Source organism: Sarcophilus harrisii, chromosome 5, assembly GCF_902635505.1.
Source record: "Sarcophilus harrisii chromosome 5, mSarHar1.11, whole genome shotgun sequence".
Lineage (NCBI taxonomy): Eukaryota > Metazoa > Chordata > Mammalia > Dasyuromorphia > Dasyuridae > Sarcophilus > Sarcophilus harrisii.
Window position 1 is genome coordinate 149403745 of NC_045430.1, and position 26501 is coordinate 149430245.

The 26501-nt window shown below is 33.7% G+C and overlaps 2 protein-coding genes across 8 annotated transcripts in view; one reads left to right on the top strand and one right to left on the bottom strand.

Moving 5' to 3' along the window:
• The window catches only part of RINT1 (RAD50 interactor 1), a 36467-nt gene extending 16018 nt beyond the window's left edge, over positions 1 to 20449 (top strand). For all 6 annotated transcript variants that reach the window (XM_031938741.1, XM_031938742.1, XM_031938738.1 and 3 more), the window contains 11 exons: positions 804 to 977; positions 1068 to 1217; positions 6001 to 6157; positions 7628 to 7738; positions 7839 to 8064; positions 9758 to 9895; positions 10561 to 10760; positions 15951 to 16165; positions 17257 to 17437; positions 17523 to 17641; positions 19869 to 20449. In XM_031938741.1, coding sequence (XP_031794601.1) covers positions 804 to 977; positions 1068 to 1217; positions 6001 to 6157; positions 7628 to 7738; positions 7839 to 8064; positions 9758 to 9895; positions 10561 to 10760; positions 15951 to 16165; positions 17257 to 17437; positions 17523 to 17641; positions 19869 to 20061 — 1864 coding nt within the window. In that variant the 3' untranslated portion in view covers positions 20062 to 20449. The remainder of the gene's footprint in view (positions 1 to 803; positions 978 to 1067; positions 1218 to 6000; positions 6158 to 7627; positions 7739 to 7838; positions 8065 to 9757; positions 9896 to 10560; positions 10761 to 15950; positions 16166 to 17256; positions 17438 to 17522; positions 17642 to 19868) is intronic.
• A 1502-nt stretch (positions 20450 to 21951) lies between these two features.
• Positions 21952 to 26501, bottom strand: part of EFCAB10 (EF-hand calcium binding domain 10) — a 28699-nt gene continuing 24149 nt past the window's right edge. For both annotated transcript variants that reach the window (XM_003771491.4, XM_031938748.1), the window contains exons 2-4: positions 25508 to 25672; positions 25315 to 25402; positions 21952 to 22121 (exon numbers count right to left, since the gene is read on the bottom strand). In XM_003771491.4, the coding sequence (XP_003771539.1) occupies positions 22085 to 22121; positions 25315 to 25402; positions 25508 to 25672 (290 nt within the window). In that variant the 3' untranslated portion in view covers positions 21952 to 22084. The remainder of the gene's footprint in view (positions 22122 to 25314; positions 25403 to 25507; positions 25673 to 26501) is intronic.

Consider the following 26501-nt stretch of genomic DNA (forward strand, 5'->3'; position numbering starts at 1 on the left):
TAAGTGGCAGAACCAGGAATCAAATTTGACTCCAAATCCTGTGTTTATGTGACATATAACCAGGGTATGCCAAATAGAGTAGGGAGTAGGTTACTTTTGTGATAAGATGCAACAGTTTGTATTGCAGCAGTGTTTAAAATTCTGCATTGCTTTTTTTTTTTTTTTTTTTTTTTTTTTAAGCTTTTTGTTTTCAAAACACATGCATGGAAAATTTTCCAACATTGACCCTTGCAAAATCTTGTGTTCCAAATTTTCCCTCTCTTCTCCCCATCCCCTCCTCTAGATGTCTGCATTGCTTTGATTAATAACATTGAAAATCTCTGCTAAAATGTAAGGAAGGGTAAAACACATTAAGATAATAGCTCCATATCTGGAATCGATAAGATTAGTTTGTTTGTTACCTAATACAGTTCCAAAAGTTTAACAGTTGGGTCAGGTAAGTTTTAATAGTGGAGGAAAGGGATAGTGACATTGGACGATGGGACAATGAAGAAAGAGATGTAGAACTTGAGGTTCAAGTAAGGAAGATCCTGCCATTGTGGGAGGGTGGGGAGAGAACTTTGCGCACATGAGTATTGAATAGCAAAGGATGATAAGAGATCACAGTCTTTCATTAGATAGCAATAAACAATAAACAGATAAGCAGTGAGATTAGAGGAAAGGTAAATGTTGCCTATATCATCATTTTGTTTGATCCAGATCTGTATTCAGTTTTATCTAAAATCAATGAAAGAAAAAGCTTTTCTAATAAACAGTTTTCCTGGGTTTTTTTTTTAAATTGTACTTTAATGTTTGCTTTCCAGTGATAATATTCAACAATATCTAATGACCAATAATGTACCAGAGGCAGCTACTACTTTAGTATCCATGGCACAGCTGGATATTAAACTTCAGGAATCATCATGTTCTCATCTCCTTAGTTTTGTTAGGTCCACTGTTAAATTCTGGCATAAAATCCTCAAGGACAAGCTAACATGGTAGGTAATATGCCCATGTTTAATATTATGGAGGGTTTATTTAGTTTTCTATTTTAACTAAAATATACTAGTAAAAATTTTCTATTGCAGTGACTTTGAAGAGGTATTAACACAGCTTCACTGGCCATTCATTGGGCCCCCTCAGCCTCAGAATGTTGGCCTAAGCAAGATAGCTGGTACCCCAGAGGTATATAGTAATTTGGAGACACTGTTCTGTCAGCTTCTGAAACTTCAAACCTCGTATCTTTTTGGAACTAATACTTTTTATACAATTAGTATATGATTAAAGAGTAAAATCTTTTAAAAATACAGCGTGTGTGTTTGTGTGTGTATGTATGCATGAGCACATATGTGAAGACATATGTATGTGTGTATGTGTGAGAGAGAGAGAGAGAGAGCAGGAGGGAAAGAGTGATGAACTTGAGAATTAACATCATTGTTATGAGGTTTGGACCTGATCTTCATGTATCCTTGCAGAAAAGGTAATGTCCTCTTTTAAAACATTGTATATGAGTAGAGTAAGAATTTCAAAATGTTTACTTGACCTAAGAGATTTACATTTCCTTCAGTAAGAAAATAGTGCTTTTAAATTATAATTTCCATCATACTTTTAGGTTCCTTGAAACAAACATTTGAAATCAGTCAGTAGATACTTTATGTGCCTGGTATATTATAGAAATTCTTCTAGGCACTGAAAATTCAAAAACAGAAGAGAGAAAATTCTTCCCATTTCCAAGCTTCAAGTAGCAGACCTTTTATTTAGCGAAATATGGCCATATGTAGGTACATAATATCCTTGCGGCCCATGGAAAGAATTTTCAGAAAAGGACTAAGACTCTGAATGCAACTGACTTAGGGAATCTGACCCTTTATTCCCCATTCCACCAAGAGGGAATCAAGGTTTTGGTTTTGGTATGCTTTCTGGCTCTTTATGTCCCCACATCACAATAGAATTCAGTATCTTAATGGGGGAAAATAGAATTTTTTTTCTTGAAAGACATTTTGTGAATGTGTTTTCTTTATAATTTCATTTATCTTGTTTATTCTGTTATCTTTAAAGGAAAGACTGACAAATTGACCCTGTTGGGCCAGCTTTGAAGACATATTTACTGTAGATCTGTTAGAATGTAAAGTGAAAATATATATAAAAAATAAGAAATGTTTCTAACATCTACATTGTAGTAGTAGAAACTTTTTTGCACACAGGCATGAAAATAATTTTTGAATGATTGAGGTGTGTGTAGTAGAAGTAGCATTAGAGTTAGATTCAGAAGAGCAATCCAAGGAAGCCTTGGATTTGGCCTCCAAGGGTTGCTAGCACTGTAAGCATAGGAGTTAGTAAACATTTATTATGTATCTGCCATGTGCCAGGCACTGTGCTTAAACTCTGGGGATACAAAGCAAAGTAAATGATAGTCAGTCCCTGCTCTGGAGGAGCTCATAATCTAATGGGAGAGATAATATGTAAATAACTAAGTACAAACCAGCAGCATATCAGATGAATTGGAAGTAATCAGTAGAGGAACAGTACTAGAATTAAGAATAATCAGGAAAGGATTCCTGTAGAAGATGGGATTTTAACTGAGACTTGAAGGAAATCAAGAAGTAAAAATGGGGAGGGAAAGTATTCTATGCGAGGGGAATAGTAATCCATGCAAGTGCAGATCCTAAAGTGCTGGTGTTTGTCTCCTGAGGAACAGCAAGGACACCAATGTCTCTGTTTCATAGAGGTTGTGGGAGTGAGGAAGGTGTAAGAAGATGTAAAAAAGTGGAAAGTCTGGAAGGCCTTTGAACTCCAAAGAGAGGATTTAAAAAAAAAATTTTTTTTTGCTTCTAAGGGTGATGGAAACCACTGGAACATATTAAGTTGTGGGGAGGAATACCTTTAGATCTTTGCTTTGACTCTACTTTGAGTGGAGGATGGTTTGGAGTTGGGAGAGGCTTGTAGCAGGCAGAACTACAAAGTAACTATTACAGTAGTATATGGGTGGCAGTAGTGTCAGAAGGTAAAAGGGAGTATATACAAGATATGTTAAAAGTTTTAATTGATAGGCCTGGGCAACTGAATTGGTTATGAGGTGTGAGTGAGAGATAGGAGTCAGGGTACACTTAGGTTTTGAGCCCAAAATACCTTTCACAGTAACAGAAAAGTTTGGAAGTGGGAGGATTTGGGAGAAGGAGAGAATTCAGTTTTAAACATGTTGAGTTAAGATGACTATAAGATATTTAGGTATTTGGAGGTGCAAGCATGGAAGTCAGCAAGATTTGCTACATAAGCAATATGAGAATCATCAGCATAAAAAGAACAATTGAATCCATAGAAGAAAAGAAGGATAAAGTTAGAGTCCATTGGAATCACTATGGCTAGCAGATCTGACCTGGATGAAGAGCCAGAAAAGTAGACTGAAGAGGAGTGGTCAAACAGGTAGGAGGAACCCCAGGAGGAGTATCTCAAAAACCCAGAGAGGAGAGAGTATCAAAAAGAGGGCTATCAACAGTATCAAAGGCTGCAGAGAAATCAAAAAAGAATGAGAACTGAGAAATGGCCATTAGATTTGGCAATTAAGAGATCATTCAAAACTTTGGAGAGAGCAATTTTGGGTGACTGATAAGATTGATAGTCAAACTGTAGAGAGCTAAGAAGAGAATGAGAGGAAAGAAAATGGAGGTTCCTATTTTAGAAAGTATTTATCTTCTCAGCTCAGTTTGGTTTCCTCATCTGTAAAATGAGAACAGTAATAATGCCTTTAGTGCTTGTCTTATAAATAGCATTTGTTGGGAAAAGCACCATAACAATTGGACCTTATCATTGTCATCATCATCCTTATCTATATTGCTAGTGATGTTTTAGATAATATAGGAACGAACAAATGAAAAATATTAAGCTCTTTTTGCTAAGCACTGACGATACAAATGGAAAAGGAAGACAGTCCCTATCTTACTTGCAAAGATCTTATGATCTAATTATGAAGGCATATGAAAGATTTTATTTGTTAATCAGATAAATATGTCCGTTAGGTTGCAGCATTAAAGCAGATATTAATGTCTCTTTTTTAATGTCATTTCCTCAGAAAAAAAAAATCATACACATTTCTGATCTGGGATCATTTGATGATGCCAAAGACTTTGATGATAAATCCTAGGTCCTCATAGCTCTATTTTAGCACAGCCTAACCTGCAGGAACAGTTGACAGGTTATATTTCCACAGAAATTGCTTCTCAGCACGATGGCTGTAGATACTAGGTTGAGTTTCAAGTGAACTTTAACAAAAAAGTAAATAGACAACTCTTTGAGCAACATTTATTAGCAGGGTCATATTGCATGGCAATAAATGGATCAGTGGCTTACCTCCATTTATGCCAAAGATCCTAAGCAAAAGGATGATTCCCCTTCTTTAGGTTTTGGGGAATACAGAATAAAAAAACAGTACAGGGTAAATGATATCACGGAATTAAGAGTAATGTGATTGGTTACAGAGTCATGATGCTGGGAACAGCATGATTGGCTAAAAGCTTGGAAGTTGGGTTTAACAGTGACTCCCTCTTCTCTCCTGAGAATCCAAAATGATGTCATCCTTGACAGCTCAGGGTTATAAAAATATTAGGCCAGGCTCCCTTGTGTTTACAAGCATTCTTCAAAGTCAGTTAAATTCCTTGAGGCAATAGATTAGTGATTAGTAGGAAGGCTGATTTTTAAACTTAACCATTACAGATCAGGTGAATTCTGTACCAAGTTCTGAGAGGAAGAACCATGACTTAAATGACAAAAGCAATTTATTGTAAACAGGATCAGCATAAAACATTGTTCTTCTCGGGGCTCTTCAGTTCAGGGTCTTAAGCTGTCTTCATCAGGATTTGAAAGGAGAGGTGGTGGTGATAGTTTGATTTGCCTGGCACAAGCAGCCTCCTGTCTTTCTCAAAGCATCTTGCTATTTCTGCTAGTCTGGTTTGCCTGACCAGTGGGTGGCAGTGGGGTAGTGATGATTGCTCCCTTCTCCACTGAGTTGCTTCTCACAATGATGGCTATGAAGGCTGGGCTAGAAGAAGGATTGATTGTGTGGGGAATACTACCATTCCCAGGGCCCTTTTGCTTATCTTTTCAGAGGCAGAGTCAGCAGTTGCTGATTCTTGTAGTGAGGAAGCTGAGTTCCTTCTCCACAATGATAATTCCCCTCAAAGATGGGTGCAGGGACTGGTCTAGAAGCAGATCTGGACATTTGAGGAACACTGCTCTTTCTACAACTTGTGGGTTCAGAATCCAAGACTATCAAGGTTTAAGGGAGGAATGGTAATTAAGTTGGTGGTAGAGGTTTGATTTTACCATGCAGGTGGGGGTCATTCTACTGATGACTCCTCCATACTTCAAGTTGTTGTAACTCCTAATCATATTTTGTCATAAATCCCAAATAAATAATAATTTTTAACCAAAAAAAAAAAAAAAAAAAACCCAAAAAGGAAAAAGGGGGAAAAATCAGGAAAAATAATCAATCTTTCAAAAAAGCCTGAAAGTATGTACAATACTATGCTCATAGACTTCTTGCTTCTACAAGAGGGTAAGATAGAGTGTCTTCTCATACCTTGTTTGGAATCATGCTTTTCTTTGTAATCTTGCATCATTCAATTTTTTTTATTATTGTATTCCTTGTATATATTAGGGAATTTGGACTCTTAATTCATTTTTACATTAGTTCATGTAGATTTTTTGCTTCTCTGTAGTCATCATATTTGTCATTTCTTAAACACTATAATTTGCTATTTCATTCCCTATTCAATGAATATATCTATTTTGTTTTTTGTTCTCTTCTATCTCTGAAGTGCTATTATTAATATTTTGGTGTATATTAGGAGTGTTCTTCTTAGCAGCAGCTTCCTGGGGGGACATATAAATATAATAATCATAGAATCTCTGAGTAAAAATGATTAAAATGTATATGTTACATTCCAATGCTGGATATTTTTTATAAACTCATGATTTTCTAAACATATAATTTTTGTTACTTTTACCTTGACTTAATCATCTCAGAGATGAATTACTGACTGAACCAAAACAACTTCCAGAAAAATATTCTCTTCCAGCTTCACCTCTGGTCATCCTTCCCATTCAGATTATGCTGACTCCCCTCCAGAAGAGGTTCAGGTATCACTTCAGTGGGAATCGACAAACTAATGTTATAAGCAAGGTGTGAAATTACCATCTTTCATATGAGTTGTTTGTTTGCATCAAGTATTATTTGTATATATTCTTTAGCAGTTTTAAATGAAAACATGACTTCATTTAGAAACTTTGGAGCTAACATGTTTTGTTCTCTAGATATTAAAATTCCTTTAGTTTGACTGGAAACTTACCCTAGAAAAATGCATATATGGAAAGTGATGTGCATAAGTTGGGACATTTATGTCACATTGACATGATGTAACATGATTGCAAGTACTTGGGTACATGCATGCCACAGGATCCAACTGAGTGTTTTTACTATACCTTTAGCTACCTAATTACCTTTCACAAAATAAGAATACAAGAATTTTTTTTTTTTTGCATCCACATACATTTTAGTGCTTGAATTCTTCTAAGTTGGGGGAGAAGAAAAATGGAAAACAGCGAAGCTCTTTGGGTAGATTACTCCCAATTGTGTAACTTTCCATTTATTGTCCACATCTATTCTTCATCCTGAAGAAATGGGAAGCAATCTTGCATGCACTTGTTTTCATGGAATAATGGCAATATTAAAAACCTCACTGTTCAATGCATTGTATGTTCAAAAGTTAAAATATGATTTGTCTTTTTATAATTTGAAAATAAAGAAGGATTTAACAAGTATGGGAGATATACTTTTTTTAAATTTTACTTTTGTTAAAACTTTTGGAGAAAAGAGAAACAGAGCAAAGTAGAACTAGAGGGAAGTTTAGTCTAGAAGAGGACAAGTCAGTGAAGTTGTAGAAGGACAAGAAGGAACTTGTGTCAACTTTTTTTTTTTTTTTATCAAACTCAGCTTTTGTAAAAAACCAATATTCTGCCCTCCAACTTTTTACTCCATAACTGTTTGCCCTGTCAACTAGAAATCCTGTCACAAATTATTCTCAGAGACATATATTCTAGTTCCTTAGGGAGAAAGTGAAATTTGATGGAAAAAGACAGTCAATTCGAAATGGTTTTTTATTTGTTATCAAAACTTCATTATATGTAGCTCCAATCTAGAGAGTGTTCTTTTGGGCAATTAAACGAATTGCCTTTGACTTTAGGCATTGAACTCTGATGTTAAAGAGATGACGGCTTAACACAGACTGGCTTATTATTTCCCTTTAAACAATTTTGAGAAATTATTTTAATTTCTACTTTAAAAGGACAAAAGCACATAAAAATCATATTTTTTAAAGTGCCCATTCCATTTTTCTGAGCATTTTTTAAAAGTGTGTTACTAGCTTTTAGTATCATTTTTTAAAGTTGTAGATACTGAATTAGTATATTTAAACATTTTAGTGCCAAATACTAGAAATGTACAAAATGTAGGACAAAAATACTCTTTCAAATAGAATGCTTTTTAATTGATCTCAGTGAAGTTAATCATGATGCTGCATTATGCAATTAAAAACATTTATTTTGTAAGTTTAATTTTAATCTATAATTTTATGACTTTTATTTTCTTTTTTAGCCTGAGTGGTACCTGACTCAGGTACTTATGTGGATTGGAAACCATGCTAGGTTTCTAGATGAGAAAATTCAACCAATATTAGATAAAGTAGGCTCGTCTGTAAATGCAAGGGTAAGAAAACCATTATCAAAGAGCTCATTTTAAAGTTAATTGTGTATTATTAGATAATACTAAGATGTTATTTACATCTATGTGCTTCTGTTTCTTCTAGCTAGAATTTTCTCGTGCTCTTATGATGCTGGTTCTTGAGAAATTAGCTGCCGATATTCCATGTCTTTTGTATGATGACAATCTCTTCTGTCACTTGGTGGATGAGGTACTTCTGTTTGAAAGGGAGCTACAAAGTGTTCATGGATATCCCAGCTCCTTTCCTAGTTGTATGCATATTCTCTCAGAGGAGACCTGCTTTCAAAGATGGTTAACGATGGAAAGAAAATGTAAGAAGCTATATTATTATTAGGCTTGGGAGGGAGACATGGTATATAAATTTATGGTTTATCGTTTTTGTGCTTTTCCCCTGACCTAGGGAGATAGGAAGCAGGGAAACCAATTAGGAGACTATTCTAATAGTATAGATGAAATGTGATCATAGTTTGTACGTACTAACATAATGGCCATGAGAGTGGAATGAACGCAAGATGATTTGAGATGCCATGAAAGCAAAATTGGCAGAACTGACAACTATTTGGAGATAAGAGAAGAGAGATGAGAGGGGGAGAGGGAAGCTTTTAAGATGTCTGAGGTTACAAATCTAGAAGAGTAGGACTATGGTGCTATTCTTAACATAAGTAGAGAAGTTCAGAGGAGAGAGGCAGGAATAAAGGGAAAGAGTGAGTTTTCAGTCTTTGTGCCATCTGATTCATTTCCTCCTTGTCATGAGAGCCAGGCAGAGAAACAAATAAACATATAGCTTGAAGTGCATGAGGAAAAGAGGAGGCAAACATTTAAGAAGAGTGGTTGTGTTGACCTAGAAGCTACAGAAACAGAGATGAGAAATGTCAGATCTTTGTACACATCTGGCTAAAGTCTTCTATTTCCATATCTGAAATATTTTAATAATTAAGAAGAGATCTTGAGAATTTATGTGTATATGGAGAATACAGCTGTACTGCCCCAGATAAAAAGAAATGAGAAGAAATTTCATAAAATACTGTTTAGGAGTCACCCTTTCTAGGACACCTGATTCAGAAGTCTGCTTTCTATCACCTAATAATAAAGGACTCTTAACCATTAGAATCTTCTTAGATACATATAGGACACTCCATCCTTTAATATAAGAACTACATAGCTGAAATTATTTTTGGTCTGGCCTTCACCAGGACAAAACAGACATCCTTTCTTTTTCTTCCTGTGGAATCTTACTACTTAACAAACATTGCACTGTTTATATTTTTACTGAAGAGCAGACAAATATCCTCTTCTGTCAGAAATACAAGGGTTGAAAAAGATCAGAAGTTCGTAACTTGGTCTGATCACTATATGTTAATGGAATGGATTTTTTTTGTAAACCCATTTTTATACATTTAAAGTCATAATTTTTAAAAAATACTTTACCAGATGAAAATGACCCATGATATACAAAATATTACATTCTCTGAAACCTATTTTGACTCTATAAAATTCTCTGATTATCAGAATGGTATGAGAAGAGTCACCATGGTGGAAAGGGACATAGTATTAGGAAGACCTGAGTTCAGATCTTGCCTTGAGACCCTTAATTAGTTATGTGAACTTGGGTAGATCACTTAACTTCTGCCTGCCTCAGTTTTCTCACCTATGAAATAAAGGAGTTGGACTTGATGGTTTCTAATGTCTTTCTGAACTTTAAAGCTATGACACTGTGATGCTAGATTCCTTGATTTGTAGTATTTGCAATATCAGAAGAATGTCCAGTGATGGCATTTAAATTAATTAAATATAATTATTTAAAACACTTTTTGTCAGTAATAAGTTTTAATGTTAAAATAAGATTTTATGTAACATTGGCAATGAATAATGATGGATGTTCACTTTCAGTGTTGATTTGCTTGTTTTATTTTTTTTTTAAATCATGATCTTTCCTGAGAAACTTGAGTTTGAAGGTGAATAATATAAACACTTAAAAGTGACATCATTTTGTATGTATTTCAGTTGCTCTTCAGAAGATGGACTCAATGCTTTCATCAGAAGCTGCTTGGGTTTCACAATATAAGGATATCACTGATGTTGATGAAATGAAAGTTCCAGATTGTGCAGAGACATTTATGACCCTGCTGCTTGTTATAACAGGTGCTACTCAGATATATATTTCCAAATAATTGGAATTGGGAAATTTGGCTTCAATTAAAATGGAAACTACACAGGGAGCAACACAGAGCCATCAAATTCAAAATTTGGGTTTTGACAGATTGTGGGCCAATTTTCCATCTCTGAAATATTTTAATAATTCAGAAGATACCTTAGGAATTTATTTGTGTATGGAGAATACTGCTTTACTGCCCCAGATAAAGCCAAATGAGAGGAAATTTCATAAAACACAGTGTTCAGAAGTCTTTTTTCTTAAGTGTCTCCAGTAAATAGCTGATAATTGGTTGATTAGTATACTCGAGTATAAGTTATCAAAAATAAAGAAGAAGTGATTCTTTTTGAATTGGGATAATATTTATGGAGGATGTCTGTGTCAGAGGAAGACACCACAGTCTTTGTCCATCGTGTCTCCAGATGCTCAGGTTCTCCACCTCTGTCCCAGTTGTCCCAACTGTCCCAGCACTGACCTGCTTATCTCTTAAGTTTTACACTTGTCTCCTGGCAGTAACAGTTCACCAAAAAAAGGGGGGGCCCCAATTGTATGTTGTAGCCAATTTAATTTCCTGTGTTTTTTGAAGAAAAAAACCTAATTTGGGCATATCAGGTTTAAAAAAGAGCCCCAATGTCTTTTTAACTTTTCTTTGCAGACAGGTATAAGAATCTTCCTACAGCTTCTAGAAGGCTTCAATTCCTGGAATTACAGAAAGATTTAGTTGATGATTTCAGGATACGATTAACTCAAGTTATGAAAGAAGAGACCAGAGCTTCCCTTGCTTTTCGATACTGTGCAATTCTTAATGCTGTCAACTATATTTCAACAGTACTAGCAGACTGGGCTGACAATGTTGTAAGTGGATGTTTTTTTCTATTAGTTATTTTAAAAATGTAATTCTAAATTATTTTCATTCTTTCAAAAGTTTAAATATATGAGAGATACTATTTCTAAAATTTTAAGATATATGACCAAGGTATAGGATTTTCTCAACTTGAAACCTCAAATGTGATAAGAAATCCTGAAATTCTGATTAACTTGAATCATTGGAGAACAAGAGCCAACCATTCCACTAAACATACAGTTTATAGCTGATGGCATCAGCATTATCTTTAGGAAGAGTTTTTCGTTCTACTTTATTCCCAAAATAAATATACAAAGTTTGATTATCTTAACTTTAAAATAATTTCTAAAATTAAAAAATAGCTTTAGAATCACTACGAGTGATACCCCCCCCCCCCCCCCTTCAATTCTTTGGCTGTAACGTGGTAGATATTTTGAACTTGTTAATACCAACTATTTTGACAGAGATTTGGATGATTATTATTTTTTATCTTAATCACTCACTTTAAGAAAAATGTCATATTACTGTGGTTTTAAAATAGTTTTAAAAAGTTTTTCAAGAATTGCAAAGGCAAATTATTTGTGATTTTTTATTTAAGTTTTTAAATTATTATGTTCAACATAACCACTTATTTTTTAGTGAATAATCTATCCTTTCCATTGAAATTTTTTTTTTGATGAAAGTTAATAGGAAACTATGAAATGAAATTCCAAAACAAACCATAAAATTAAGATACTTTATATTCGTACCTACTATATCTTATTCTAATTTCTTTTCCATCTGTATACTTAGTTTTGCTCATACTTTTGAAAGGGGGTATATTTGTGTAGTCTGAAGACTAATTAATATAAGTATCATATAGAAATTCAGCCAGTTTTTCTGTTGCTGCATTCATTGCCTTGCATAACTTTCCATGTGATTTTGATGTTATTTTTTATGATGAAGTAATATGCCATTGCATTGATATACTATAATTTATTCAACCATTCTTCAAGAATCATTGAAACATAGGCTAGTTTCCAGTTTTTAGTAGTTACAAATAAAATAGCTAATATATAAGAGAAAATATTTAGTCAGTAATAATTCTGCTCTTAAGTCAAGAAGCTCTGGGATCAAAATCAGTCATTTAATATCTTAGAGCCAATGGAAACTTCTCCAGAAGTCCAGTTTTCTTTTCTTAGTTTCCATTAAAAAACTCTTTCTATTTCTTTCATGCTGTTTTGAAATCACAGACATTAGGTGAGAGAAAAAGGGTCAAATACAATCGAAGATTGAGATGTCTCTGAGTAGTTCTCAGCTTTAGAGAATAATTGGTCTTCATTGGTGGAGAGTGTTTCCACACAGATTTTTCCCTGTATTGATGAAATCAAAGGTGCAGAATAACAACAAAAGCAATTTGTGCTAGCAGAACAGAGTAGGGCTTCTTAAACTTTTTGCACTTATGACTCTTTTTCACCTGAGAAATTTTTACATGATCCTGGATATATGAGTATATAAAATAGGCATACAAATCAAACATTTACTACTAATAATTTTGTAACCCCACATTCAATTCCATGATCTGATATGGGGTCATGACCCACAACTTAAGCAGCTTTGTAATAGGGTATGATCCATTTTATATATCATGTTGTATATTGCCAGATAGATCCTTATCTTACATTAGTTACATTTGCACCAAGAATGTATTCAAGTGCTTCTTTTTCAGAAAACTTGGGAGTTTTTTTAAAATTTATATTTCTTTGGTATTAGATAATTTAAAGAAGTTTTCAACAGATTCACAACAATTTGTTTCCTTTAAAAATAGCTTACCATTTGACCATTTTTTCCATTGAAGAACTGACATTTTTTCATATAGATTTGGAACTGGGACTACCTAAAAACCTCCATTTTAAGGAAAGTACCCAGAACAATCCCTGCTTTTCATCTCCCTTTCATGTATTGCCTTCTTTCTTTAGAATGTAAGCTTCTTAGGAGCAGGGAATGGCTTTCTGTTTATAGTTGCATTTCTAGCACAGTGTCTGGCACAATGCCATAATGATAAAAAAAAAACATAATGGCATTCATAAGTGCTTGTCAACTTGACTCACTGTACATTCTATTTTTAGGTAGTTTCAAGTCAATAGGAAGTTTTTCCTTACTCTTCATAAAATGGATTCAATGCTTTCTTGAGAAATTGCCAATGTCTTGTAATATTAGAAGCCCAAAATTTTTCTGCAACTACCACCTAATTTAGAATAATGTTTTTAAAAGGTGGAGAGCGTTTTTTACTTAACAGCTCTTTAAAACTTTAAAGACAGCAATCATATCCTTCTATAGAATATTCTCTTATATTGGCTAACCGACCTTTCCTTTCAACCAGTTTTAACTTTGGCATTAGATTTTGAATCCCCTCACTCTCTTGATCACAATTCTTCTGCCTTTACAATGGCTTTGTTGATTTTCATCAGGTATATTTATTGTGAAAATTATTCTCCAGTGCATTTATTTTCATTTTGAGAATTGCCTTTTATCATGCAAAATCTTTTTTTTCTTTAAATTAAATAACATCTTTCAACTGTGGCCTAACCTGGGTAGAATACAATGGGATTGTAACTCCCTTTTCTAGACACCTTGTTGCTTCTAAATTACTGTAGCCCAAGATCCCATCACCATTTTTGGCTTCTACACCACACTTGACTCATCTTGTTTGCAAGTCCCCAAAACTATATTTTACATTGAATCCCTTATTCTGTACTTGTGCAATTGTTTTGTTGAATCCCAAGTATAGGATTTTACATTTTTCTTTTTTTTACTGAATTATATTTTAAATATTAATGTTGGTCTTCAATGGAAATATAAGTGAATTTAGACTTGTTCTTTCTTAGCTTCCCTTGATTTCCATTGATATTTTTTATTCTTTCATCATTTCAAAGTAATGATTTTTGCTCTCAAAGCAAATCTTGAATCTTTTTCTACTTGAATCTTTTTTAAGTATTGCATTACATTGTTATTTCTAATCTATGTGAGTGTATAGTTCTTAGGTCCTCTCTAGCTCTTTGGCTATTAGATTTTCCTGTTTCCTTCTCCCAACATTCTCTCTTGTTGCTTCTAGGTAGGAAAATAAGAGCCTTTTTGGCCTAATAATGATTTATATGCATCTTGGGAAATTCTACACTACTTCTTATATGAAAGCTAAAGTCATTTCCTTATATCCCTATTTCCTTAACTGTTTTGTCAGCACTCTGGCATTAATGTGAGAAGGGGATATACAAAAGAACATATATATAGTATTTCCCTCTTAAATTTTAAACCATTTGTTAAAAAAATTTTTTCATGTGAATATTTTTAACTTTGTAAATAGGCTTAATTTCCTTAATATTTCTTTAGAATTTCCTCATTCTTAGTTTATTCTTGGGGTATCTCCTAAACCAGTAATGCTTTTATCAGTATGTTTCAATTGTTATATGGTCACATTACTTTGATGCCTTATGTTTATCTTTTTCTTATATGTTACAATATATTTTTTAGCTTTTATTAAAATGTTCTTATGCTATACCCCTTATTCTGGGTGTTTGTTTCCAGCATGATGTGTGCGCGCACACACACACACACACAAAACCTCTATTCCTATAATTAACAAAATATGAAAGTTTTTGGTCTAAATATTTTAGATACCTGAATTTTACTATTAAATGCCTAAAAAAGCAAAGCCCTGTCATAATTCATGTTTTGTTCAATTGAAGCCAAAGAATTTGGTGAAGCCAAAGTATTTGCAGTTTATTAAAGTGACATTTATTACATCATTACCTAATTCACAGGATTGTGAGGAAAATGCTTTAGAATTTATCAAAAATTATATAAAAGTGAATTTATTACTACTTTGAAGTCACCAAAATGCCTGATGCTCCTAAAATGATTTTTGATAGTGTGTTTGCCACTTAGTGCTATCCAGAATTTTAATTGAAAAAAAAAAAAGATAAAAATATATAGTCACTTCCTGACTGTATACATATATGTGTGTTTGTAATATACAAATGTTTAGGTACGTATACACACACACACATATATTCTTGATTATTCAAATTTTACTTGGCTCAGTGAAAATTTTATATATATGGTATTTAATTTTATGACTTCCCAAATGGTGTGTGTTAAAACTTTTTTTTTCCTGCTTGTTTTTATATCACTTTCATTTCCAACTATATTACTTTCCTACTCAGTGAATCTTCCTTTTTAACAAAAAGAAGAATGTGTATCAGCAAAACTTAACCAGACATCAGCTAAATCTGATACTGTTTGGAGTTTTGGGAGGGATATGTGTTTTCTCATCTCTTTTTGGGGCCAAACTTGGTTCATTATAATGATAGAATTTGGAGAGAAGGAGGAGATTCCTGTTCATTTCCACTGTATTCATTGTATATATTTTTCTGATTCTGCACCTTTGACTACATATTTCCTCCTGGGCTTTTCTGAATTCTTCACATTTCATTATTTGTTACAATGCAGTAATAGGTTGTTACATTCATGTCGCACAAGTTTTTTTTTTTTTTTTTTTTTTTTTTTTTAGCTATTCCTAGTTGATAGACATTTACTTTCTTTGCTATCACAAAAGATGTGTAAATATTTTGCTGTATATTGAAACTTTTATATTTGATACACTGAAGTATATTGAAATTTTAAGGTGCCTCTTGTTTTTACAAAGTCACAGTCATTTCCAGATAGACTTTTTCCTATATCCCTTACCCCAGACTTTCCTTGTAATACAGCAAAGCCAAAAGTACATCTCACCTGTGGTTAACAAGTATAACATTTCACATTCATAGCCCCCATCTCTTTCTTGAAGGCAGAAATTATATTTCCTCAGGAGAGACTTGTAAATCAAAAGAAATACCTTAGGGAAAACTCAACAAGTTTCTAACCCAAGTTTCTAGAGAAAACTCGTACTCTGTTTTACTTTTTATTTTTATGGTCACATGTGGGAGAATAAGATGGTAGGATGAAAATAAATTATCTAGTGTTTCAGTTATTAAGAAAAAATGACTATACTAATATCACTGTAAAAGTCAGTGACATTTTTAGTTTGCTTCTCAGACAGTTTCTATCACACAATTATTTTAGGGGGGAAAAAACCTTATAGTAGTAATATATATATATGTACACACACACATATACTACTATATTAGAATATATAAACTTTTTTTTTTTTTTTTGGCTTTTAGTTCTTCTTGCAACTTCAGCAGGCTGCTTTGGAAGTTCTTGCAGAGAGTAAGGCTCTCAGTAAATTGCAGCTAGGGCAGCTAGCCTCTATGGAGAGCTCAGTTTTTGATGATATGATTAACCTCTTGGAGCGCTTGAAGCTTGACATGTTGACTCGTCAAGTAGACCACGTCTTCAGAGATATCAAAGATGCAGCCAAATTATACACAAAAGAAAGGTGGGTGAGTTTTCTCTATCCTCATTTATAGGAATCTTTGTAGTCTCAATTAGAATTAAATTTTTTGTAATAACATCTGTTTAGAATTAACATCCAGAATCATTAGAGAATGAGCTATCCTGATTATTATTAGAGGGTTAATAGCTCTTTATACTTAAGTCCCATTAATTTGAAATTTTCCAATTAAATCTTTCTAAAGGATAGTTTATATTTCTTGCCATTTTAACCTGAGTTTATGGAAAATAACTTAGTTTCTTGATTTGATCTTGATCGCTTGTTGAACTATATACTACTGTGTCCTCTCCCAACCACTCCTGAAGTTAGAAGGCATATAGGTATCTGCCCCAAGGAATTTGTAAATGCTGACAGCAGACCTTCAGAACTACGGCTTCTCTTGTGGCTATTTCCCTCCATTCTCTTATTACAATGTCAGTTGCCTTTGACCTCTTCCAAGTTTCACTTCCCTGACTGCTGCCATTTCTGACAGCAGCTTTTCCTGGTCTTTTCTGTATTTTCTCATTTCGTGATTTTTAGTTGAAAAAGATCTTTTGTAGACATCATGTCAAAGTTTTCTTAATTCTTTTCAATAATCTGACCATTCACAGCCTTTATGTTTTTGTTTCTTCTCTGCCAAAAATACTATTTTCTTTTTTCCCTTTCTGGGTTTTTAGCTCACCAGGAGGCTAGTCTCAAAGTGAGATTTTGACTATATTTAAAATCTTATTAAACACTTTGAACCTTTAAAATGTTCAGATATGAAAATGTCACTACTCCTAGTTGTTTCATTTGGGTTATTACTACAAAAACTGAACATTTACTTTAAATATTGATTTAGTAGTCAAGTAGCTGATTCATAATAACCACTATTAGTATGGCATAAAATCTTTAGTAGTTTTCTTTAGGATTTGTCCTGTTTTAATTTTATTCAACTGATAACCAAGGCTTGGGTTTATTTTTTTTAATTCAAAATAATTCCCATACAGTTTGAGTAAATTTTGAAACGCGTTACAGCTTTTTAAACAAAACAAAATGTAAAATAACTTTTGCTATATAGATTTTTCAGCAGTGAATTGCGCTTTTGGTTCTTTCAGGTGGTTGTCTTTGCCCTCACAGTCAGAGCAAGCAGTAATGTCTCTGTCAAGTTCAGCTTGTCCATTGTTGCTTTCTTTAAGAGATCATCTACTTCAACTGGAACAACAGCTTTGTTACTCCTTATTTAAAATTTTCTGGCAAATGCTTGTAGAAAAGCTGGATATATACATCTATCAAGAAGTAAGTAGATAGCTTAGTTGGCCTTAGGTTAATATTTGTGGGAAAAAGTCTCTTTCATGGGATAAATTGTTCTTTCTTTACACAGATAATTCTTGCAAATTACTTCAATGAAGGAGGAGCAGCTCAGCTTCAGTTTGACATGACTCGAAATCTTTTCCCTTTGTTTTCCCACTATTGCAAGAGACCAGAAAACTATTTCAAGCAGTAAGTGAATTGCAGATTTGTTAAATTTAACTAGTCTTGCTAATTAGTTGGATCAGGTTGATTTCTTTTTTTAAAAAAGATAAGGCTGATAGTAGTAGACTTTCTATAAAAGGTGACAAAAGTATAGGAATCAGTTAAATTCAGCTAACTATAATGATAATAATATAACCCAATTTAAATTGCCCTATAAGATTTTTAAAATGATTTCCTCCCACTTACCTCTTTAAGTACCACTTTGTGTTTGGTCAGCACTAAAGAAATAAAATACTTGGTCCCTGTAAAGGTAAAATTAAGATAGTAAAATGTAATACATTTCATATTGAAGTTTAAACCAGACCTGAAGTTTATTCATTACTTACTTAAACCTGATAATAATAAACTTGGTTATCATTATATCGTGAGGTCTGGACCTCAGAATTCATTGGTACAGAGAAGCTCCTTCCCACCAACATAGTTTAGCAAAGTTTTTTTTTTTGTTTGTTTGTTTTTTGTTTTTTTTTAAATAGAGCCTTCTTTGGAGTTGCCCGAGTTACTTTTAAGCAACTGCTAAGGATGACTGTCAGGGCTCTACTTCCCAACTTTTATCACTCTGTCAAATGTCTCTCTTGTATGAAAGAAATTCAGAAGCAAGTGCTTCCAGGATTGATTTTAAAATTGAATATCTTTTTAAAAACCAAATTTAAAGACAGAGTAACAGACTTTTTTTTTTAAAGAATTGCTTCTGGTAGATAATACAATAAAAGATAAGTCAATAAATACTGCCCTATTTTCACTTTAGTCTTTTTTTTTTCTGTCTCTGCTTCTTAATTTTTCTTTCCTCATATCCCAAATCTACCTTTATATAGGCATGAGATCTTGACTGATAGCAAAGGAAGTATATACAGTAGAAACAGATGAGCTATTGAAAATTAAAACATAAAAAATTTCAATTTGAAAGATTAGAAATATTTTTATCTAGCTTTAATGGGGCTAAAAGCTATAATGATTCATATGTAAGATTTCCTTTTTTTTTTAATTATAGTTTTTTATTTTTTATTTATTTATTTATTTTTTAATAGCCTTTTATTTACAGGTTATATGCATGGATAACTTTACAGCATTAACAATTGCCAAACCTCTTGTTCCAATTTTTCACCTCTTACCCCCCCACCCCCTCCCCCAGATGGCAGGATGACCAGTAGATGTTAAATATATTAAAATACAAATTAGATACACAATAAGTATACATGATCAAACCGTTATTTTGCTGTACAAAAAGAATCAGACTCTGAAATATTGTACAATTAGCTTGTGAAGGAAATAAAAAATGCAGGTGGGCATAAGTATAGGGATTGGGAATTCAATGTATTGGTTTTTAGTCATCACCCAGAGTTCTTTCTCTGGACGTAGCTGGTTCAGTTCATTACTGCTCCATTGGAAATGATTTGGTGATCTCTTTGCTGAGGATGGCCAGGTCCATCAGAACTGGTCATCATATAGTATTGTTGTTGAAGTATATAATGATCTCCTGGTCCTGCTCATTTCACTCAGCATCAGTTCGTGTAAGTCTCTCCAGGCCTTTCTGAAATCATCCTGTTGGTCATTTCTTACAGAACAGTAATATTCCATAATATTCATATACCACAATTATTCAGCCATTCTCCAAATGATGGGCATCCACTCAGTTTCCAGCTTCTAGCCACTACAAACAGGGCTGCCACAAACATTTTGGCACATACAGGTCCCTTTCCCTTCTTTATAATCTCTTTGGGATATAAGCCCAGTAGTAACACTGCTGGATCAAAGGGTATGCACAGTTTGATAACTTTTTGAGCATAGTTCCAAACTACTCTCCAGAATGGTTGGATTCGTTCCATATGTAAGATTTCTAAATATACTTCATACACTTTCATTTTGGGGGGGCTTGAGTATTGAACAGAATGACTAGTATGTAAATGTTTTACATGATTGCAATGTATAACCTACATCATATTATTGTCTCAGAGAAGGGTAGAATTTGGAACTCAAAACAACAACAACAAAAAAAAAACTCCCAACAATGAATGTTTTAACAAACATGTAATTGGGGAGGAAATATATATATATATATATATATATATATATATATATATATATATAAAGATTAAGCTATTATTAAGGAGTACTTAGTATCTCAAAATGAAATTACTTTATAAGAGTGTAAAGAAGTTTTTTTGTTTTGTTTGCCTTCTCCCTCTCTTAAAAATAGTATCAAAGAAGCCTGTATTGTCTTGAATTTAAATGTTGGATCTGCCCTACTTTTGAAGGATGTACTACAGTCAGCTACAGAAGAACCTACTGCTACAGCAGCATTAAATGAACTTGGAATTTATAAACTAGCTCCGCAAGATGTTGAGATTCTACTTAATTTAAGAACAAATTGGCCCAACACAGGAAAATAATGCAAGTCCTTTTTCAAAAGGCTTTTGATTATAATTTTTTAAAGAAGTTAAATAAAGAAGTAAAACTTGATTCAAAATTGCTTAATGAACTTTTGTCTGTAGTATTTCATCACTGGCTTCACTATAATACTGTTTAATAATTTTTTTTCCCTACATGTGTTTCAACATTTACATAAGGTAAGCTCACTAAAAAAAAGCAGCTGTGTCCTTTCTATATTTTTTGGATATATACCTCATTGTTTCATGTTCTCACTGACCTTCCCAAACAATTTTTTTGATCTAGCTGGTTTTCTTCTTCTGAAATCAAATGCAAAATATCTATCTGTACAATACTTTAACCAGCTGATTTTGTTCATTATCCTAATAAAATATGGTATTGGTCATCCTTACCAGAAATATCATCTCTGTATTCAGTAATTAGGGTGTGTGTATGTGTGTTTGTAGGGCTGAAACTATTGAATTGATGCACTGAGGTCGGGACTGCCAAGCGCTTGAGTCTAACTACTGATTGGACAATACTCTATGGGCATATGCTTGGAAAATGGTCCTTTCCACTATCCATACTGGCTCGATGATTGGTGTATAGAGAATTGTAGGAGGTAATAGGGGGTGTAGTAAGACTAGCCAGGCACACACGCTGGGTGGTAGACGAGGGAGAAGGCACTTGTGGAGATTCTCTTCCATCCCCTTCACTTCTACTCCTAAAGATCAAGAATAAAGATGGACTTTTGCTTATCCTGACTCCGGCTGATTCTGGGGTGTCCTGGGTGCTAGTGCGCCCAGTTGTCACATGTGTGTGTGAGTACTGATCTTAGAAACCATCAAACAATTCTCTTAATATATCAAGCAGCTAGCTTGTTAAAGACATAGCTTGAGTCCTGAGACAAAGCCTTTTTTTATATTGAATAAAGTTGGTGAGACCTAAAACCTTGTGTTATAAGAAGCTTGTGGGTAGAGAGAAACTTGCCCTGATATGCTTCAGTGCTCTGTAATCTCTCAAAGACAATATATGAAGACTCTTGAACTTGAGATTAATTTGAAAGTTTAACAAAAACTTGCTGTCATTCTCTAGAAGTGAAATAGAAGTTGAGTTCAAAGTTGTTAGGAATGACAGACAGATATGCCGCCTTTAGATACCCCACCTACCAAGCCATTCCAGCATTTGCCTGAGTCACCATCATCTTTCTCTTGTTTATTAGAGTCTGTCATCATCTTGAAGAAATTAATACTTGAACCCATCCATTCAGATAAGTGAAGATTATCTCACTGAAGTCCCAGAATATGAGAACACAAATGTCACAGTAATCACATGTTGATCAATGCTTATTACCTCCATTCAAGTCACTTGAAATTTGGCATGCTATGGTTACAGAATAGCCCTTTTGCCCAAATGGTATACTCATATATGCATGCATTTACTGGACTATAGATGTGATAAAAACTGTCTGGTAAAGACTTAGGGAAATCTTCAGATTTCGATAGCCCAGCACCTAGCACTGAACCTATCATACCAGTTGCTTAAATAAGATCTCTTCATAAAGGTCATCCCTCACCTTTAAGGTTTAAGGTTTAAGATATTAAGAAAATATCCTAAAGAAATTAAGGGATTCAAGTAGATTCTTTTTGCAATGGCTGTATCTTAATGTAAATGCACGTGCTCATCTGGGCTCTGCTCATTTTCACACTGCAGCAGTAAAAGTATTAAATCAGAAATGGAAAGTATATGCTCCCAAGCAAAAATAGGAGTATAGCAATAAAGCAAATGTTTCCCTCAACGAATTATGTTAGTTGATGGAGAAAAGAATTTCTTTATCATCCTCCCTGAGGCCTAGAGTAAACATAAAAGCCCATACAGAAATAAAACTTTTCATGATCTTTTTATTTTAATAATTTAAATCATTTAATGTAATACATTTAACTCATTCAATTTAACATATTTAATGAGGAAAACACTAATTTATATAGGGAAATGCACTTAGCATCCAACTGGATAAACGTTAGGAACCAAACTGGATCCGGTTTTTTAAAAAGATAACCACATCTTCAAGGTCTTTCTAGCCCTAAAGAGAACAAAAATAAAAATTTTATTGATTCACACTTGAACATAACACTGAAGGCAATTGAGAAAAGAAAATGCCTAATTAGATAAAATATAAATAAACCAGTCATTTCTTATATTATTTAAGGGAGTGTTCTGGACAATACAAAACTACAAATGAACCAAAGCACACATTTGTCAATTATGATGCATATTTATTCTTATGTGAATATAAATATACTTATTTTTAAATTACTCATGATGCCAATAAGAGGATGAAACCACATTTTTGAAGCCAAATTTCATGAAGAGCTGAAAAGCTATCCAGTTTTCACTCAGTTCCCTAATTAATTTCTTTTGTGCTCTGCCAGCAGGGACTGACACAGATCAAGACAAGCCAGAATTCTCTCTAAAACTTAAAACTTTTGACATACTTGACCTTTGTGTTGGGGGCTGAAATAAGGATGGAGAACAGAACTGACATTTCCTAGAAGCTGCAGCTGAATACAGGGAGAAAATTTTAAATACCCTTTCCAGCTCCTGCCTGGCTTTAGGCTGTATTGTGACCAAGACTACAAGATAGTCTGGAAACAATTATAGGGAAAGGCATCCATCTCCAGAGAACTATGTGCCTCATGTAATTTCTATTTCTAGGAATGAATGTCTTGAGAGTAAATAGATATGGTAATCCTCCACTAAAGTCTATTTCTGGCTCACCATTTTGAGAGGGTGACCAAATTTTGTTAAGAGGAACTGAAAACACAGGTAGTTCTCACAAGCTGGACAGACTCCATGACTGGTTGCCATGTATGAATAAATCGGATTAAGTGAATCTCTAATTCATTGATAGAAGTGGATTCTCTGTTTTACAAATTGCTAAAATATCAAAAGGGTCTCAGGATTAATGAATCTCTAAGTTCATCATCTAGTATTCCTAATGCCTTTGAATAGCCATAATATTTATGTCACCCGGGCCATCTCTTTTTCCACTACCCATTAAATACTAGAATTGCATGCTGAGTACAGGAGAACATAAGTAAGTATACACCGATACTTGTGTCCATGTCCAGGATATAAGAACTGGATACCAAGGAATGGACATTGTGCTCATCTTGATCACAGGTATTAATAATATTAATGGCTAATATTTAGATAGATCTCTGCCACATGCTGGCATATAGTAAGTGCTGTACAATGATCTCATTTGATGCTTTTCATAATATTGGTCAGAATTCTGTACTTGAAACAAAGATTCTTACAAGATGTTAAATCAGTGGAATTGATGAGACAATGGTTATCTAGTTTAGCATGGTGCTTAATAGTTCTCTAATTCAGTATGACTGATTTAATCTTATAACAAATAATGGTTCCCTAGTGATATGATTGGCTTATACTCAGTATGATGAATGGATTTAACTGTAATAGAGCATATAAACTGGGGCAAACTCAGCCACATTCATTCATTCCGCCTCACACCACTGTGGCAGCAGGCCTGTCCTGCATTTCTCCACTGAAACCAAGGCCAGTCTGAGCCAGAGAGAGACTCAGAAAGGTTTGGAGAGATGCTCGGAAAGAGACAGAAGAGGTGGTGGTCCTCCTGCCTTCCCCACAGAAACCAAGACACATTCCAGAGGACCACAAGGAAGCTGATCTGGGCTCCAGGCAAGGAAACTAGACTGTGAAGGAGATAATAAAGAATTTGGATTTTATCCCTGGCTATTCTCGTAGTAATTACTCTGCTGAAACGAAGGCTAGTCCAAGGACCTCCAGAAAACCAATGGGAACACTACAAGTAGGTGCTGTTATCCTCTTTTTACAGTTGAGGAAACTGAGGCAGACAAGTTAATTTCACACAGCTTTTGTTTGAGGTCATATTTGAACTCAGGTCCTTCCTGATACCAGGTCCAAAACTCTTTCCAATTGCCTAGGAAAATGCCTCTATAGCTGGCACCCCAAGAGAAGACTTCATTCTACGATATGCAGTATATGTCCTTTTTTTCTTTTCTTTTTTTTTTGGCTAAGCAGTTGGGGTTAAGTGACTTGCCCAGGGTCACACAGCCAGGAAGTGTTAAGTGTCTGAGGCCAAATTTGAACTCTGGTCCTCCTGACTTCAGGTCTGGTACTCTAAACACTGCACCACTTAGCTGAGTAGATGTTTCTTTGATCTTAGAAGGAATGATTATTGCACAAGCAATATATTCTAATAGGGGCCAAAATTTTCTCTTGGACATCTCTAAAATGATATGTTGGTCTAAAAATTCTTTTTTCATAAAATGTAAGACTGAAAGCATTCAGTTAATACTATTCTTAGTATCAATTGGATTCAGAAAGTTTGAGTCAAATAAGTGTCAACCATTCTATTAGGTACAAGAGACAGAAAAACAAAAATGGAAAACAATTCCTGCCCTCAAAGAATTTCTATTTTAAACTATTAAGTTAAATATTAAATCTCAACTAAAGTGCTACTAGGATGCTTCTCTGTGGCATTGAGGCGAACTTGGTTTTTTGAAGAATGTGTTAAAAGGTACAAGTTTTGGTAGGTCATATACCAAGATGGAAAGGTTTTGAGTCTAGGTATATGAGGACCTGTGTGCACACACACCTTTCTAACTAAGGTTAGAAAGATTTGTTACCAACAAACTGATCACTAGGCAAGTGATTTCTTTGGTCATAGCTATTCATAAAATAATCTGTAGAATGGTTGGGAAATAAACTGGTAGGAAAAGTATAAATAGTAACAGGATTATAGTTAATAAATAAGTATTAAATCTACATTATTTATATGTAAATTTACATTTTCATATATACATTTCATTTAATATAGATTTAATACTAGTATTTTGATCCTTGTTATTCTAGTTTAAAGAAAAAAAACACATTTTAACATTTATAAAACACACCTCAAAATTCAAAAGAACTTCTAAATTCTTTAAGTTATCAAAGATCAGAAGCTACTAATATCTCAAAGACTGGCCATGGCAAATTACTACCAAAATTACTTCTATGGGACTGCTAACAGGGGAGGGAGTGTAGGATAGCCTGTCTACTAGGCACTTTTGCTCAATCCCCTTAGTGTCAACATTGTCCTCTCATCAACTCCCAGATAAACTGAAAGCTTCACGATGTAAGTTTTCCTTTCTCATGAAAAGTTGGGAGACCTCTAAGCAATGCTCATTCTACTTGAAAAACAATTAATATTTAAAAAATAAACTTACACATCTTTCCTGAAGTAATCCTTAGTGATAACTTCTAAATTTTCATCTATTACTTCATCTGAATCCAGCAGACCAAGGTTCTTTAGGGCTATACGTGTGAAAAAGAGAAAAGAAATTCATCAAATATAAATTATTTAAAGTTCTAGAATGACTACAAACTATTTATAGTTGTAATAAAATGAAAATCACTAACCTTCTTTGTACTGAACAGGAGTTATAAAACCTTGATTTGTAGGGTCCATTATTTCAAACATAGAAACCAGGTTAGAGTCATCAATGAGATAAGGAAAGTCTACCGAAGTTGTTTTCGCAATCTTTATTCTTGATAATATATCTAGCAAAAATTCTCTTGGTTTATCTGTAAAAGAATAGTTTGTATTTTCATAAAACACCATAAAATTAAAACTACAAGTATTCCAAACAAAATATTCTCAAAAAATAATAAACATTAAAGGATAATTTAACTAAAACACAGGATCCCAGAATTCTTAATTAAATTTTAAAATTTAATTTCTAGCAAAAGCAAAAATCTATATATGGAATAATTTATATGAAGTGAAAGAAAAATCACACAAATCACACTTTCTGGAAAATTGCTGAAAGGATAAAGTAAGAACTAAAGCAGATAGGAGAAATGAATGTTTGTACAGGAAATGATTGATCCTAGCTGCTCATTCATACTCTTTTTATTTAATTTGCCCCTAAAAGTAACTTTTTACAAAACTGACAAACCTTGGGTCCTTCTCTATGAGAAGTCTTGAGATTAGATGGCTGGGTAAAACACAAAATCACATATGCATATACCTTTCTAACCCTTTCAAGAAGGCAAATACTATGGGAAATTGCAACAATCTACAAGATACTATTAATTCTTTCCACTGGATTGTCTTTTATTGGATGTCACTTAAGATAGATATGGGGGACTAAAGAAAACAGATCATTCGCGCTGTTAAAAAATAAAGCAACAGATATACCATAAAAGAAATTCCCAAAAGAAAGATGCATTTAGCTAAAAACAAGAAAGTAAAAAAAAAACCACAGATTTAAAAAGCAAAAGACACATGCCAGAAAAAAATATGCTCAAGTACCAACAGAAAAAAAAGCCCAAACTAGAATGTTATCAAAGCACTGTTAAGTGGAATAAAAAAGAAATTAAGGAGAAGAAAATGAGCAAACTACCATTAAAT